Source organism: Manduca sexta, chromosome 14 (assembly GCF_014839805.1).
Source record: "Manduca sexta isolate Smith_Timp_Sample1 chromosome 14, JHU_Msex_v1.0, whole genome shotgun sequence".
In the NCBI taxonomy this organism is placed as follows: Eukaryota; Metazoa; Arthropoda; class Insecta; order Lepidoptera; family Sphingidae; genus Manduca; species Manduca sexta.
In genome coordinates, this window is record NC_051128.1 from 1,721,407 (window position 1) to 1,737,239 (window position 15,833).

The 15,833-nt window shown below is 35.8% G+C and overlaps 1 protein-coding gene across 1 annotated transcript in view; it reads left to right on the top strand.

Moving 5' to 3' along the window:
* LOC115442804 (calmodulin-binding transcription activator 2) overlaps positions 1-15,833 on the top strand; it is a 176,284-nt gene that overhangs the window by 115,954 nt on the left and 44,497 nt on the right. Inside the window, exon 4 of the mRNA XM_037438504.1 lies at positions 4,474-4,609. Coding sequence (XP_037294401.1) covers positions 4,490-4,609 — 120 coding nt within the window. The 5' untranslated portion in view covers positions 4,474-4,489. The remainder of the gene's footprint in view (positions 1-4,473; positions 4,610-15,833) is intronic.

The following is a 15,833-nucleotide window of genomic DNA, read 5'->3' on the forward strand; positions in this document are numbered from 1 at the left end:
ACTATCGAATATTTATTTGTTTACAAAAAAACCTATTGCAAAATACACACACACACCATCACGCATTTATCCCCGAAGGGGTACGCAGAGGTGCAACCACGGCACCCACTTTTCGCCGAGTGTATTCCGTCCCAGGATGTGATAGGGGGCGAGTCTATCGCCATATCGGGCACAAATTCCAGACTCCTGGCTGATACTGAGCAAAAAAACCCAAATATCACTTTGCCCGACCCGGGATTCGAACCCAGGATCTCAGAGCGCTGCCGTACCGCGCATGCAGTACAACTACGCCACCGAGGCAGTCATTACAAAATAGCGATAAAAAATCCCACAACACATAACCGTTGATTTGACGCGCCGTTTTTAAACTAACGTACAAGGATGCGCGCGATTTATACGAACGATTACGATTTATAGTACGTTCGGCCCATGAATCTGACGCGGCGCGTGTCGCGATATGCGCCGTGCCAGTGACATAGCGCGAAATATTGCGCTGGTCGCCGAACGAGCCGTTTTATTGCCGGAATAAATAAAAACGCATCAATGGCCGTTTTTGTCCGTCATGCGCTGTGACGGGTTGGTCAATGTGACTGTAGCTGTGTGCATCGATGTAGGGTATATTAGGTTATGGTTAATTTTTTAAACATTTCTACATATTAAGTTATACATTTATAACTACACATCGAAAGTTATTTGTTGTATCTATTAATGGTTATAAAATTTAAGATTTTTCGGAATATTCGTGTGGAACCGCAAACAATTTATGTATTATACATAGAGAAGCATACAAATGATACTGGGGCCTTATTCTTTATAACACTGATTAATTTGACAGTGCGTAACAAGCACGTAACGCAGCGTGTCGCGTTTAAGACAAAAGCAGGGGCCTTATTCTCTATTCCGCACGTTATTTAAACAGTGCGTAACAAGCACGTAACACAACGCATCATGTTTAGGACTATAGACATTTGGCTTACAGAATACCATTCCACGCACATTTCTCGAAGATAACATGACACGGCCGCGTTACGCGCTTACACTATCATACAGAATAAGGGCCTAGTTATCAAACAGAATTCCACGCTAATTTCACGAAGATAACGTAACACGGCCATGTTAAGATTTTATTCTATCGTGAAGAAGAATAAGGCTCGAAAACACGTCTAATTCATGAAAATCTAAGTTGGTTACACTGATTATCCTCACAACGTAGGTGAAGACAAAATATGTATTTAGATATTCCTCCTATAATGTATCGTTTTATTAATTATATAATATCTACATACGAAATTATTTTTCTATATGATTAAGGTAAAGTAGCTCCACTTCACCTGACGGTAAGTGAAGTGAGGTTCAATAGAACGTCGACTGACGAGATGTTTATGCTAGCTTGTTGAATGGTTCTATAATACTTAAAATTAAACTATTTATCGGATTTTTTTGCGGTTTTTATATTATTATTTTCTCCCGATTTCGAAGCCTTTGCGGCATTCTGGTCTTTTAGAGTATAACCCCTAGCCATGAAGGCTGCAAAGTGTTCGAAACGTCGGGAAAAATTTAATATAAAACCGCGATAACATTTGTAAAATAGATTTACTTTAATGTCTAACATTCGCGTAAACATAAGAAACCATTATATATAATACTAGTCAAGATATAATCCCGAAATGATTTGAAGCAGTAACTTTAACTGCGACAGATGACAGTCTGCAGTCGTCAGATACCGGTCCTTCGCGTAATAAATTCTATATTTTTATACTACCCTCTCTAAATTCGGTGTTACTACATACGAAATTTGTGGATTTGAATCTACTTTGTTCGAATTATGAGTGTAAGTTTTATGAAGATCCTTTCGTATAAAATGAGGCGCAAGTTGATGAAGGTGAGTAACAATGGACAATAAGTGTGGACTTCCAATCTCAAGTTGGATAGTTTCAATCAAATCGGAATTTATTGTTAGTTGCTATGCTTATTATAGTTATTGTGTTTTATTAAAAACAAGAAATAAATTATGGCTTGAGTTCTAAAACATGAAGCAAAATGTTCTTACGAGAAATCTATTCAAATGTTTATATCCAGTGTTAGCCGTGGTTGGGAAACACAATTTTATTTTCCTTACCTTAAGACTTGCAATTTGCACCTTTAATTAGATCCTATTCCGCAAAAAAAAGAAACACACAAATCTCAGAGATTGTTTGTAGATACATAAACAAACTTTAACTCACCATTTAAGAACCTCCGGTTTCTGGAAGATTAAAATATCAATTCCCACCAATATATTACAGTAAATATGGTCAGCCCATCACCGGACTGGGGAATTATTATCTATGACAATGAAAACTCCATAACGCGGTCGTATTTTATTCGTGATATCGGCGTGGAATAGTATTCTGTATCATTTAAATGGTGATTAACGCCATCGCGTTTCGTATTTGTTATGAATTGTCAAAATAACGTATAAAGAATCTGCAGCCTTATTCTCTATACCACTCTTTATGTTGACCTTATACATAGAAAATAATCGCCCGGAGCTCTGTCCAACAATTCTCGAGAACCTTACATAGTTACTAGCTCATGTGATGCTTTCTTGTGTAGATAATACTGTCATAAACCGGGAGTAGCTCGGTTCCAACGCCAGCCGCCGGTATACAGCCGTGTAACTAAACCTTTGTATAATTCCAATGATTTTCGCCGTAGCAGCCCCGTTCGAATCCAGGTCGGGACTCGGAATTTGATTGTTGAGTTTTAAAAATAAATTCCTTGTTTAAATGAGATATTGTGTTACATTAATTTAAACCAGAAATTTATTGCAGCAATATACTGCGCAAGTATTTCGAGATACAATTACATGAGCAACAATAATTTTTCCACACGCGACTTGACAAGAACCGCAATCTTCAAGATTTGCAGACTAGACTTGTTGTGTATGTTGACACGGGAATAATTGCTTGCAAAAGTCAATATTTTTATTATTACAGTATTAGCCTGGAGTCTAGAATTAGTGTCTGATATGGCGATAGGGTTGCTTCCTTCATGGGAGCGTGAGAGCTGAACATGAGAGCAATATACAGGGCGAAAAATAAATGTATTATTTGCGCCTCTGCCAAACCTTTTATGCATAAAAGGCATATGAGTGAGCAATTTTTTCAACAAGTTTAACTAAATCCGCTCCCTTATAACGGATCTAGTAAAATTATCCCATTCGATTTGGCATAGCTCATGTTGGTCATAATGAAAACTGCGATTCATTCCTCGAAGATAAAGTAGGCAAACAATTGTAATATACGAATTCTTTTAGTTGTATTTTTGATAGGGTTTTTATGCTTCTACGGTTTTCGATCTTATGATTTACGTTTATTTCTAGAATATTAATCGGCAGAGAAGCGCCGATAACTGTTGAGGTTGCATAGGCAAATACAAAGCCTCTGTGTGTTATGTGAACTAGCAGCATAATATTATTTGAATTATAGATATTAGAATGATTAACAATGTCCTGTTGTTACTAAGTCCTATACGCTTTCTTATTATAGTTGAGTTTTGACGTGCAATGTATTACAAACATATAAGTTGTAATATGTTAATTTATGAGTACTGTTGGAGAACCTTAAATAAATAAAAAAAATATACAGATTAATTATTTCTAGACAAAAATATGCAAACTATTTAGCTTTTATACAGAAGATTAGTAAAATATCCACTGAACCCAGCCATCGCGTAGACTCCGCCCCGACCCGACATAACGGCGGATCAAGTAACATCATCAATATGCATGAGTGTTGGCTAACTAAGCTTCTAATCTCATACTTTGATCTAAATATTACTAATAATGGGATGTTATTTTCGTCTTGTTTGTAAACCTTGTTTTTGTTCGTGGCTTGGCTTGAAATACTTTCCTCATTAAAGTGGTTAAGTGAAAATGTAATATAGTATAAGTTCTCAGCAGCCTTAACTTTCTACTAATAATATCAGCCCTGTATTATATACTGTTCCACTGCTGGGCATGGGCCTCCTTAATTACTGAGAAGGATTAGGTCTTAGTCCACCACGCTGGCCTAGTGTCAATTGGTAGACTTCACTTACCCTCAAAATTCCTATATAGAACGTATACAGGTTTCCACACGATGTTTTCCTTCATCGTTAAAGCAAGCGATAATTCATAAAGAATACACACATCATTTTAGAAGAGTCAGAGGTGTATGTCCTTGTGATTTGAACCTGCGGACATTCGTTTCGGCAGTCCGTTCTACACCCGGTTAGGCTATCGCCGCTTTCCATAACTGAAATATATTTTAGGTTTAAGTTTTAAGGGTAAAGTATATGAAAAATATTACCTCTAACTTATAAGCTATACTCTAATATTATATGTTACGTAGTTAGTTATAGATATTCGTCGAGAATACTTTTCAACAACCACATATCTTTTCAATTGTATGCTTTAAGTTATGTTATAATCAGCTATTTCTTTGCCCACAGGCCAAAAAGCGGCTCGATGCTGCTGTACAGCCGGAAGAAGGTCAGATACCGACGCGACGGCTACTGTTGGAAGAAGAGGAAAGACGGGAAGACCACCCGCGAAGACCACATGAAGCTCAAGGTCCAGGGGACTGAGGTAGGTCATCAGATTATTTAGTAGGTAGTAGGTCTTTGTTCGCGTTGTCATGAGTTAATCTGGGTATGAAGGTATGAATGGGTATCGTAAAGCCTTTTCTGACAAATAAAGGTCCAGAAGATTGAGATAAGTCTAACAGATTTTATACCAGGTCTCTCGTATGGGAGAGTTCATCTGGATAGGAACTAAATCAAAGTTTTCTTATGGCACTTAATGTCCAAGGTGCTGAGATGAGGCTTATCATTTTGTTTATAAGGTGGTATATTATTTGTGTTCAAGAATTTGTTGGGTAGGTACCATAGCAAAGTTTTCTTATAGCACTTAAGATCTAGGAGACAGATATGAGCCTGTTTTACTTGTTACTCCTAAGCGCAAGTTCTTTTGGGTAGCTATTATCACAGCATTTACTTCTTGCGGCAAGTATCAGATTGTAAGTACTTTTATAATCATGGATGCGATACCGCCCTTAAAGGAAAGGAAGGAAACGTGGATGGAATATGTATAAGGAAAGAATTTGATTTCAGTAATCTTACTATACAAAACGCAATAATAGCATAGCAAGCTACTTCTATGAGACATTGGTATTACCTCGGTAGAGCCGACCCATTCATGCTCAAAGTATCTACCAATTTAATTAGACGAAGAATCAAAAGTACTACAAAAGGAAAACAGACTCCAAAAACTACTACAATCCAAAAAAAAAATTTACACACACCGGCAATATTATAATTTTCTTTCCAATTTTAAATAAACTGATATGTTGAAGCTATACCGAACCCAACAAAAAAATTATTCATCAAAATCTTATTTGATTTTCAGGAGTACCCTTCTGCGTCTTTTAAGTTCAAGGTCCTATACCAATAGTATTAAAATAGGACCATTTCGAAGCTGTACAAAAACGAACTCAAAAATTATAATCATTTAAATCTGATGATGGGACAAAAACTTATCAATATACATAAAAAATACGCCAAAAACCTTCCTTTTTCTAGTCAGTTTAAAAATATAAGCAACTTGATAGTCTATTCCAGTCCCTTAGGGTAAAATATACCAAAAACTGAGAGGTAATAATTGAATTATGTCGTGTATGAAGAAAATTATCCATCTTTCACAACATCAAAGAAAGACTTACATTGAATTCTTGGCTGTATTCAAGTATTATAAGGCTGATTAAAACGTCTGAAACAAGATCTTATTTAAGCTTAGACAGGTTAAACACTTCACAAAATCTTAACTTAAGATATTTGTATGGTTGTTAATAGTGATGTAAAACTACTATACTACATGAATTTTAATTAAATTTCGAACTCAAATATAACAAAATATCATAGCAGCATTGTATTATATTCTACCTACTGCTGAGCATGTGCCTCTACTACTGAAAGGGTTGGCAGACTTAACATACCCTCAAAATTCTTTTGGTAAATTCTCAGATATCTTGATTTCTTGCTTTACTTTGAACGGACTGCGGAGAAGAATGTCCTCAGGTTCAAAGCCCAAGGGCTCATACCTCTGACTTTTCTACAATTGCTTGCTTTTACGGTGAAGGAAAACATCGCGAGGAAACCCACGTACCTAAAAAGTTCTCTCTCTCTCTCTTCACTAGGCCACGGTGGTGGACTAAGGCCTAATGACTTCCAGTAGTAAAGGAGACTCGTGCCCAGCAGTGCTGGTTTCCTCGTGATGTTTTCTACATTGAAAACGTGTACAATAATTCATTGATGAACAATACACATAACAATGCAAGCGATTTTATGTGCCAGATTTTTTTTCGGGAATAATCCACGCAGGTCGAGCCGTGTACAAAGCTAGTATAACACACAAGCTCAATAACACTAAGTTATACATTTCGCATAGGTTTTGAATTACGTAATTGAGTTTTTTTCGACCGGTTTCCCGTAACCTTGGCACGTGAAAAATGATCGTTCTTTTGTTGCCAGATTGATGGACCTACGTTTGGTGTGGGGCGAAAAAAATTAAGTTTGTCCTGAATATCGGGCTGTTTCTGTTTTTCGTGATACATATAATAGGTGTTCAAGATGTTGTTATCCTAGGTTTACATACATAACATAACATCACGCATTTATCCCCGAAGGGGTATGCAGAGGCGCAACTAGGGCACCCACTTTTCGCCAAGTATGTTCCGTCCCATGATGTGATAGGGGGCGAGCCTATCGCCATATCGGGCACAAATTCCAGACTCCGGGCTGATACTGAGCAGAAAAACCCAAATATCACTTTGCCCGACCCGGGATTCGAACCCAGGACCTCATAGCGCTATTGTACCGGGCATGCAATACAACTACGCCACCGAGGCAGTCAAACATCCTAGGTTTTTAATGTGTAAAACAAAGTGACTCCACTGCTCCTAATGGTAAGTTGAGTCTTAATAGAAAATCGCTTGACAAGGATATATCCTCAGTATTGCACTCGTATTTATTTTGTATGGGGTATTTGTTAATGATATCTTGCAGGCCTGACGCAAAATATATGAATTTATACCCCTAAATTAAAGAAATATTTTGGTGAGAATTTTTCGTGAAGTACCATACAAAAAGAATATAGTATTTATTCTGAACACCACCTTTATCTTAAAATTTTGTTAAAACTTAGGTATCTATACATATTATGCAACAAAGTCCTCTTTGTTGTCTGTCTGTATGTTATCGATTTTTTCAAAATTTACTGAACGGATTTTCATTAAATTTGGTATGAAGACAGTTTAGGACCCTGGGAAGGTTATAGGCTACTTTCTATCCCGGGAAATATATAGCAGGACTTTTATCCTTGAAACATCGTACACGCGGGTGAAACCGTGAGCAAAAGCTAGTTCACATAAAACCTATAACAATCAAATCAATGTGAACATAAAAAAAATCAAATAAATACTTTGTTGATATTTGATACAACTTGTATAGAAATAGATATTACTTGGACAGAATATATTCCATTTTCTGTAAAAGTGTTCTACAACATCGTATCACCTTTAGGTACAATAATCTCTTACTGAGATCCTTTTGATATTGAGAATTCTTCGAATCAATTCTTATTGATAACGACTAACTTGATACTTTTGGAAACTCCTTAACAACATCTTCAAAGGCAGTCTCTGTTTTCATACTAGAAGGTGAGAAGATCGATATTTCTATTTATTTCAATGTACAGTCAGAAGACGAACAGATGGAACTTAGCTTATAAAAATAACAATGAAATATTATTATCTCAGTAATTTGTTGACTGTAGAATATTTGTATTCAACCGGATAGGTATACCGTATATAAGATGTAAAATTTGCTATAGTTGTCCACGTAAGTGTGCGTTCCGAGATCGGTATATCTAGTTTGAAACAGGGCGGCATAATAGTGGTTTCGTAATCGGTATACAAACAGGCCGGCATAATGTTGACGACTGGCAATGATTAATTATCTCCCGTTGATGCTCTGGATCCTACTCTACTTACCATCAGAAGCAGTGGGGTCAGTTTGCCGTGCCCTCGAAAAAAAAACCTATAATTATTTTATTTACCATGTTGCTTATATGAATATATAATAATAATAATATCAGCCCTGTATTATATACTTGCCCACTGCGGAGCACGGGCCTCCTCTACTACTGAGAGGAATTAGGCCTTAGTCCACCACGCTGGCCTAGTGCGGATTGGTAGACTTCACACACCTTCGAAATTCCTACAGAGGAACTTCTCAGATGTACAGGTTTCCTCACGATGTTTTCCTTCACCGTTAAAGCGAACGATAAATTCACAAAGAATACACACATGATTTTTTAGAAAAGTCAGAGGTGTGTGCCCTTGGGATTTGAACCTGCGGACATTCGTCTCGGCAGACCGTTCCACACCCAACTAGGCTATCGTCGCTTATACTATGAATAGTGTAGTCTAATAAAGTCCAGCAACAAAAAACGTCTCCGCTTATAATACCAGTTTGGCGGAGTAAGGTACTCTTTCAGTAGAGGAGGCCTGTGTCCAGCAGTGGGATAGTATATAATGATGCTCGTATTATTATTACATAGCCTGACCAGGAAAAAAATCTGCTTTCGAGACGCCATTTTTGCTAAATGTTTTTTTTAACCAAAACCTTACCGCTCTGACACAGAGGCTGAAAACACACTATTAAATTCTTCCATACTTTTAGTTAAAATATGCGAAATTAACGCGGTCAGTAAAGAAATTATTTCCATAATGTATTACATGGCAAGATTTTTTATTGTCCTGGATAGGATTATAACTAGACATAGTCTAGGACTTTGATGGTTATCAAAACTATGCCCTATTATAAGATAGACACGCGTTAAACACAAAACAAATCTATTGAGATATTCTTCCTATAATGTATCGTTATTATAATCCTACTAATATTATACATGTGAAAGTTTGTGAGAATGGATGTATGGATGTATGTATGTTTGTTCGTCTTTGACGAAAAAATTGCAGAACGGATTTGGATGAAACTAACAGTAATATTGTTTATATATCAAAATAGCACATAGGCTACAATTTGTAATAATTTTGTGTAATTTGGTTATAATATACATATCAAGTGAGTCGGAAAAAAAATATTCGCGAAAACTCCTTCACACGGGCGAAGCCGCGATCAAAAGCTGGTATTTAGTATATCCGAAACTCCACCAGAAAAGACTATGAATCGACAAAATTATACTTCAACTATTGTATTAATTGAACCTTTACACCTTTATAAATCACTGGTCACCTTGAACGCATTATTATATTATAAGGTGGAATTAACTTTATTGACATTAGTAATTGAGGTTATATCCATTTGCATTAACATTAATAAATAAGAGTATTATAAATTCGAGTTTGTTTTTTGAAAATCCATTAATAACCAACCAAGCGTGACATTCGTAGTCTCTTAAAAGTTAAAACATTGTTAATGTTATTATTTGTACAATAAGGAACAGAATTGCATAGCGTGAAGATATTATGATGGTGAGCTGTAGCTGACATATGTTTTATTTATTTATTTATTTACTATAATAGGAACATCAACAGTACATATATTCAACAGTCTAATACACTTTACAAAGGCTTAATAACTAATACATGCACCAATTTTGTTTTAATTTTCATTAAATTTATTTCTCTAATTTTCTTAAATAATAGTGATAACATACTTGTTTAGGATATGACAATGATGTGTATTTTTTTATAGCGTGTGATTGTGACATAAATGCTTAGAAAAAATCTTATATTACACTTTTGAAGAAATTGTAATTTTGCATACCATCTTTTGGTAAAATATGGTTGCTCTGAAGAATCTTATGTCATCGTTATTTAACCATATTTGCAGAATGAATACATCTTTGTCTTTATTTTGTAAATGGCGAGGGCGAGCCTATCGCCATATTAGATGCAAATTTTAACGAACAAAGTTATGCTTTTACGAATTAAAAAACTACACAAGGTGTTTAAAATCCGCCAATAGCCCACGTGTGTCGCGTTTCGGGATCAGCCTGTATATCCGGCTCCAACAGGCCGGCATAATTTTATCGACTGTCAGAGAGTACGACATTCTATTGCACCCCAAATCAGTTACCATCAGTTGTAGTGGGGTTACTTTACCGTCCCCATCTAAAAAAAACCTGAAATTCTTATGTAGCGACAGCGTCGCACATAGTATCACGTAGATGCTTAGATGATTGTTAACTCACGTACATCACGAACCACATTAGTATATAAGCACCATTTGTACATAGAATAAACCAGACCAAATACCAGCTCGTGTGTCATTACATCTTGCCATAAAATAATGGCAAACTTATCCTAGTAATCGAACTCCAAGTCTCACCATTCTCAATCTAAGTAGACCAACGATACCAGAAACAGTACACAATTTATTACAACACCTGATCTGTCGCCATATCAATCAATTCTTTAAAGTGGTGACTGGGAAGGCACGTGGGCCGGCAACGAATTTGAAACGGTTCCAATTAAACAGACTACGGCCTTCGCTAATTGGCGCACGGTTTTACAATATTTTTGTTTTTGCAGATCTCTTCACTCTGCATACTTATGTGTTCCTGGTAACTGCTTCTAAATTTAACAATGAATTTATATAATATAAATAATATCAGCCCTTTATTATATACTGTCCCACTGTTGGGCACGGGCCTCCTCTACTACTGAGGGGACATTTATTTAGATTATATTTTATAAAAAATGTAAATTTATTTAATTTACTGATAGCGTACTTGGGCTGTGAATTGTGTGTTTCTGAGCTTAATTACCAAGCTAACTAAAATTGGTGAACTTTTTTAACTTCTAAAACTCACCTAAAGTTAACAGAATTTGTATATTTTGTGCCCGATATGGCGATACACTCATCTCCCTATCAATTACGGGACGGGTGGGGGATAGTAGAATGAATATGAGTACTTTTTTTATGGGTAAACGTAGAACTTAGAAACGCAGAGACTTGCTCATCTCATTTTTAACCGACTTCAAAAAAGGGAGGAGGAGGTTCTCAATTCGCCTGTATTTTTTTTGCAAAAAATATATCTATAAGCACTATTTTCAACCTTTATTATTAAAATATTGGAAAAATTGAGACAATTGTTACCAAAATAAATGTAAATACGGGACCCGCTGTCGCTCATGCCGTACACCAGCCCATAAACACCTGGCGGTAAGCGTCGTCGAAGCCGACTCAGTACGCCGTTTGCATGTTTGATCTCTTATTTCAGTTTGTGAAAATTTATTTCCATGCCCCAAATTCGAAGTAATAAGAGTGAAATTTAGGTAATATATTCAGTATTTCTTTGTAGAACTTTAAATGTATTTCGGCGTCTCAATTTTGAAGTGTGGTATGTGTGGATTTCAATTGTTTTCCGGTAGGGTTTAATATTTTATACCTTTTTATTGCTATTGTAAATAATTGCTTTTCACAAACAAACCTCTACAATTATGTATTATATAAATTTTCTCTAATAAGGCAGCCGAAATACAGTGGAATCAATATTTTGCATAGTTGAGTTAATTTTAATAAATATATATTTATAAGATGTAATCGAATGTTTAAATATCACCTGCTAACCCTACTTAGACATTGACACAAAATCATTGAAGTTAGGTAATTAAAGCCAGATTTCACAACACAGCTCCAAAAAAGGTGAAACTTATTTCACTCCAGACAATTGAAAAGACCATTTGTTACTTAACTACATAAATATAAAACAAAAAATACCTCACAAAAAGGAATCAAAAAACTACAAGAATGGCGTAATATATAAAATTTCCGTTTTTGGGCTGACATTTGACGCGTTTTAAATCCAATAAACACACTAATTCACGCTTAAACAGAGTTATTGTTGGTGATATCGTGGGGCACGGCATCGGCCCGCTATCCGCTTGGAAATGTGCCAGACGTGGCGCAAGTAATTAACGGCGAGCGGCCTTGTCATGTTTTAAAAGTTAAAGTTATTGCGCGGTTGGGTTGAGAGGTCGCGTGATAGTTAAGTGATGTTATCGGTTGATTTTGTATCTGTTTTAATTTGGTAGGTTATAAATTTAAACAAACTTGTCTAAATTGGAGTTGAATAATTTTATAAACTTGATAAAATTGCACATATTAATTTCTTTTTTTTAAATCACATATATTAATTACTAAAAACTAAAAAGTTCTCCCATTTAATTTAAATTTTAATAAAAAACTATGCGGTAAAGGTACCTATTTCTAAACCTGCATTTAATACAAAGATATTTACTATAGCTTTTTAAATTATTTTAATGTAATGATCTTATGTTTAAGCGAATGTTTAATATTGAAATATAGCTACTATAGGCATATTTTCGTGATAAATTCATGCCTACTCCACCACAAACTGAAGGCTGCAAAGTCTTCGAAACATCGGGAATAAAAATTAAACAATATTGTGAAAAAATCTAAATTTGCGGATATTTTCGAGATAAATTCGTGCCCAGTTCCCACGTGAACATGAAGGCTCCTAAGTATTCGAAACGTTGGGAGTAATATTAAACAAAAATGCGAAAAAATCGTAAAGCTGTTTTATTCCAATAATTTGAATATAGCAAAAGCAAAATTTATTTATTCAGTACTTCATGTACAAATTGTATAAAGGCGGACTTAATTCCGTAGCCATTCTCTACCAGTTAACCTTAGGGTGGAACAGATGCAATAAAAAAATTATAAATTCCTAAATCCAAACAAAACAAAAATAATCATCTACCTTACCGCTGCATTCCCCAACTTGCGCCAGTAGATCGCAAGGCACGCAACTCTGTCACTTGTTTATGGGCAAAAAGCGGCCAAGTAAAGTGCAAACCAGCAGGTTTAGTCTTCGCAGATTATGCTGGGCCGCATAACTCAAGGTACACGACACAACTATAACTCTCGTTGCCCTGATTTACTTTACATGGATTAAGACGTTCGCTGTTTATAAAGTTTTCGGTTGATTAAGATCTCGGTTGAGAATTTATTTGTTTAAATGTTAATAGCTTGTCCAGTAAAATAAAACACCGGCTTTGATGGGGACGCTTTTGATTTTTTATTTCAAATTTTAATATGAGTACAAGATGTAAGTTCCATATTTTATCCCAATATGGCGAGGTTATTTATTTTCTGGTCGGTCTATAATATCTTTTGTAGTTGTATTCATGCTCTCAAATTTGTGTATTGCTGGATGGAATCTCAAGATAAGATTATTGAGATGTATATGAGTTTGAGTTTAAAAAAAAAATCAGATTTGTCTCATCACATCCTTCCACAACAATTGTATTATAATAAAAAATAAGTTAAAAAAATAGTGTATAATATTTTAAATAAGTTCAGAAAATAAATAGTTAAATTATACCACTAAATATTTTTCTATAGTAGAGCTGTAAGTTATTTGAATTAAAAAAGTGCAAGTTTCACCATTCGCGAGCAGGTTTATGAAAACAAAAGTTTTTGCATCTGTTTCTGAGTAAAATATTACTACTTTGAACATAAGTTTCAGTTTGCTTATTATCCATTGTTATATAAAAAGTTTGTGTCCGTAAATGGCCGTAATTTGTATATTTGTTGCTAAACGGTAGTGTGTTCTAAATAGTCGATATCTCATATTCTCTTAGTGACTATCCTGAACTGAAATATGCCTCAACAATACAATATGATGCAAACTGTGCCAAATGTTGGAGCCAATCTACCAGAAAGGACTGTTCAAATGACAAACCTTTGCCAAATGCCAAATCAAATAGTTCCTAATAGACAAATGGCGCCAAATATTGGAGTAAGTATGCCAAACCAACAGCAGCCGATAAACGAAGTACAAAGAACTTTTATGAACGTTCGACCTCAGATACACCAGTACCTTAGTAACGCGAGGCCTCAAGTCATGCAGAATCCGAATGTCATGACCCAAAACGTAGGTCAAACATTTGCGACATTACCACCGCGACCAGTACAAATTAGTAGCCAAAATATATCAAACATCCAACGGATGGTCACAACCAGTTTGCCAAACAATCCGTCACGAGTGAATGTGGCGACATACGCTGCCTCCAACCCTGTACAAATGGCACCGAAAGTAGAAACAGCAACAAATACAAACATCGTTTCCTAAACACAGTATAGCCAATACTGTTCCAAAATACAACAAACGTACAAAATTATACTTTCAAAGCTGTTCAACCTAGGCCACAATATAGGCATAATGTGCCAAATATAGGTAAGCTTATACAGCCTACTCCGCACGTTAACGCAACTACTTACAAAGATAGAGTTAACGCCAATAATCCAGCGAATGTCGAGAACACACAATTTAATAGGAAAAGGAAAAGTGAATCTCCCGACGAAGTCTATAAGAAGATGATGATTAATCCGGCTAGTCGAGTGAGCAACACACAAACAAATGACACAAAGGAAGCAGTTCATAGCGTCCTTAAAAAGATGTTAAACGAAAATACAATTCTGCAAAGAAATAACAATGGAGCTCATCTTGTGAAACTTGATGAACCAGTCACCACAACAAGTACAACATCAATTGCAAGTCAGACTGAAAAAGAGAAACTACTAAGGAACACAGTATTCACACAGGCAAAAGGCAGAGTTCTCAGTGATAAAGAAATTGTACCAAAGGAGATTATCAAAACAGATACTAAAATCGCTAAAGAAACTGAAGTCAAAATGAACATAGTATAACAATCATAAAGATTGAATATCCGGACGAAAAATTATCTAAAAGTAGAACAGGATATTAAAAAGGAAATTGTGAAAGAAGAGATTCCAGAAAAGAAGGAGCCAGAAAAGAAAGTTCTAGCTGAAGTTAAGGAACCGAAAATAGAATTTAGAGACAAACTGTTGAATGGCCATCAGATCCTCACTCATGTGTTAGATGGATACGTCATTCAAGAATCTAATGTAGCTTTCCCTATTCGAAAACCGTTGAAAGAAAAAATCACTTCAAACAACGGTAAAGAAATAAAAGAAGAAGGAGTTGATACAAAGGATTCTGCGATAGAGAGAGTCCCGATTGACTTGCCGCTGTTACCCTTTCACTTCTTGCAATTAGACAACGAAGAAGAGAAACAAGAGAGTAGCACTAAAGAAGAAATAGAAGAAAAACCTTTCACAAAAGTGCAGAAAAATATTGTGAAGTCATGGACGGTGGAACAACTAGCAGACTACATGACGAAACACAGCTGGAACGAACCAGCATCCCTATTCAGAGACCATGAAATTGATGGAGAGTCCTTATTCCTGGTCTCCAAAGCACAACTCTTACACATAGGCATTAGTGAAGAACACGCTGATATAATCTGCGAATTTGTTAAAAATTAATCACGGGGCAGATTTAGGCCGATTGTATATTGCAATATTAGTTATTTAAATTTTATATTTGTGAAGTCTATTCTGAAGTGATTACTTTTAAAAATGGTCTCTTGCTTGCCAAATCACGCCGTTCTAATGCAGGTACCTGGTCTTTGCTACCAATTTACCTATTATACTTGCTTACTAATTTTTTTATCAGAAATAATCTGAAACCAGTAAAATCAGACTGCACATTTTTTTTATCGAAACTAATGTGACACTAGTGGCGTAGGGGCGTGACGACCCCCACCGCCCACTAGTGGTGCTCACTACCACTAGTGCAAGTAGTCCACCGACTAATGGCGGTAAAACCATTCCAACACGGCGGAAGGAAGTGACAAGACACAAGACGGGCAGCAGCGTCTTGTGATGAGACTTCC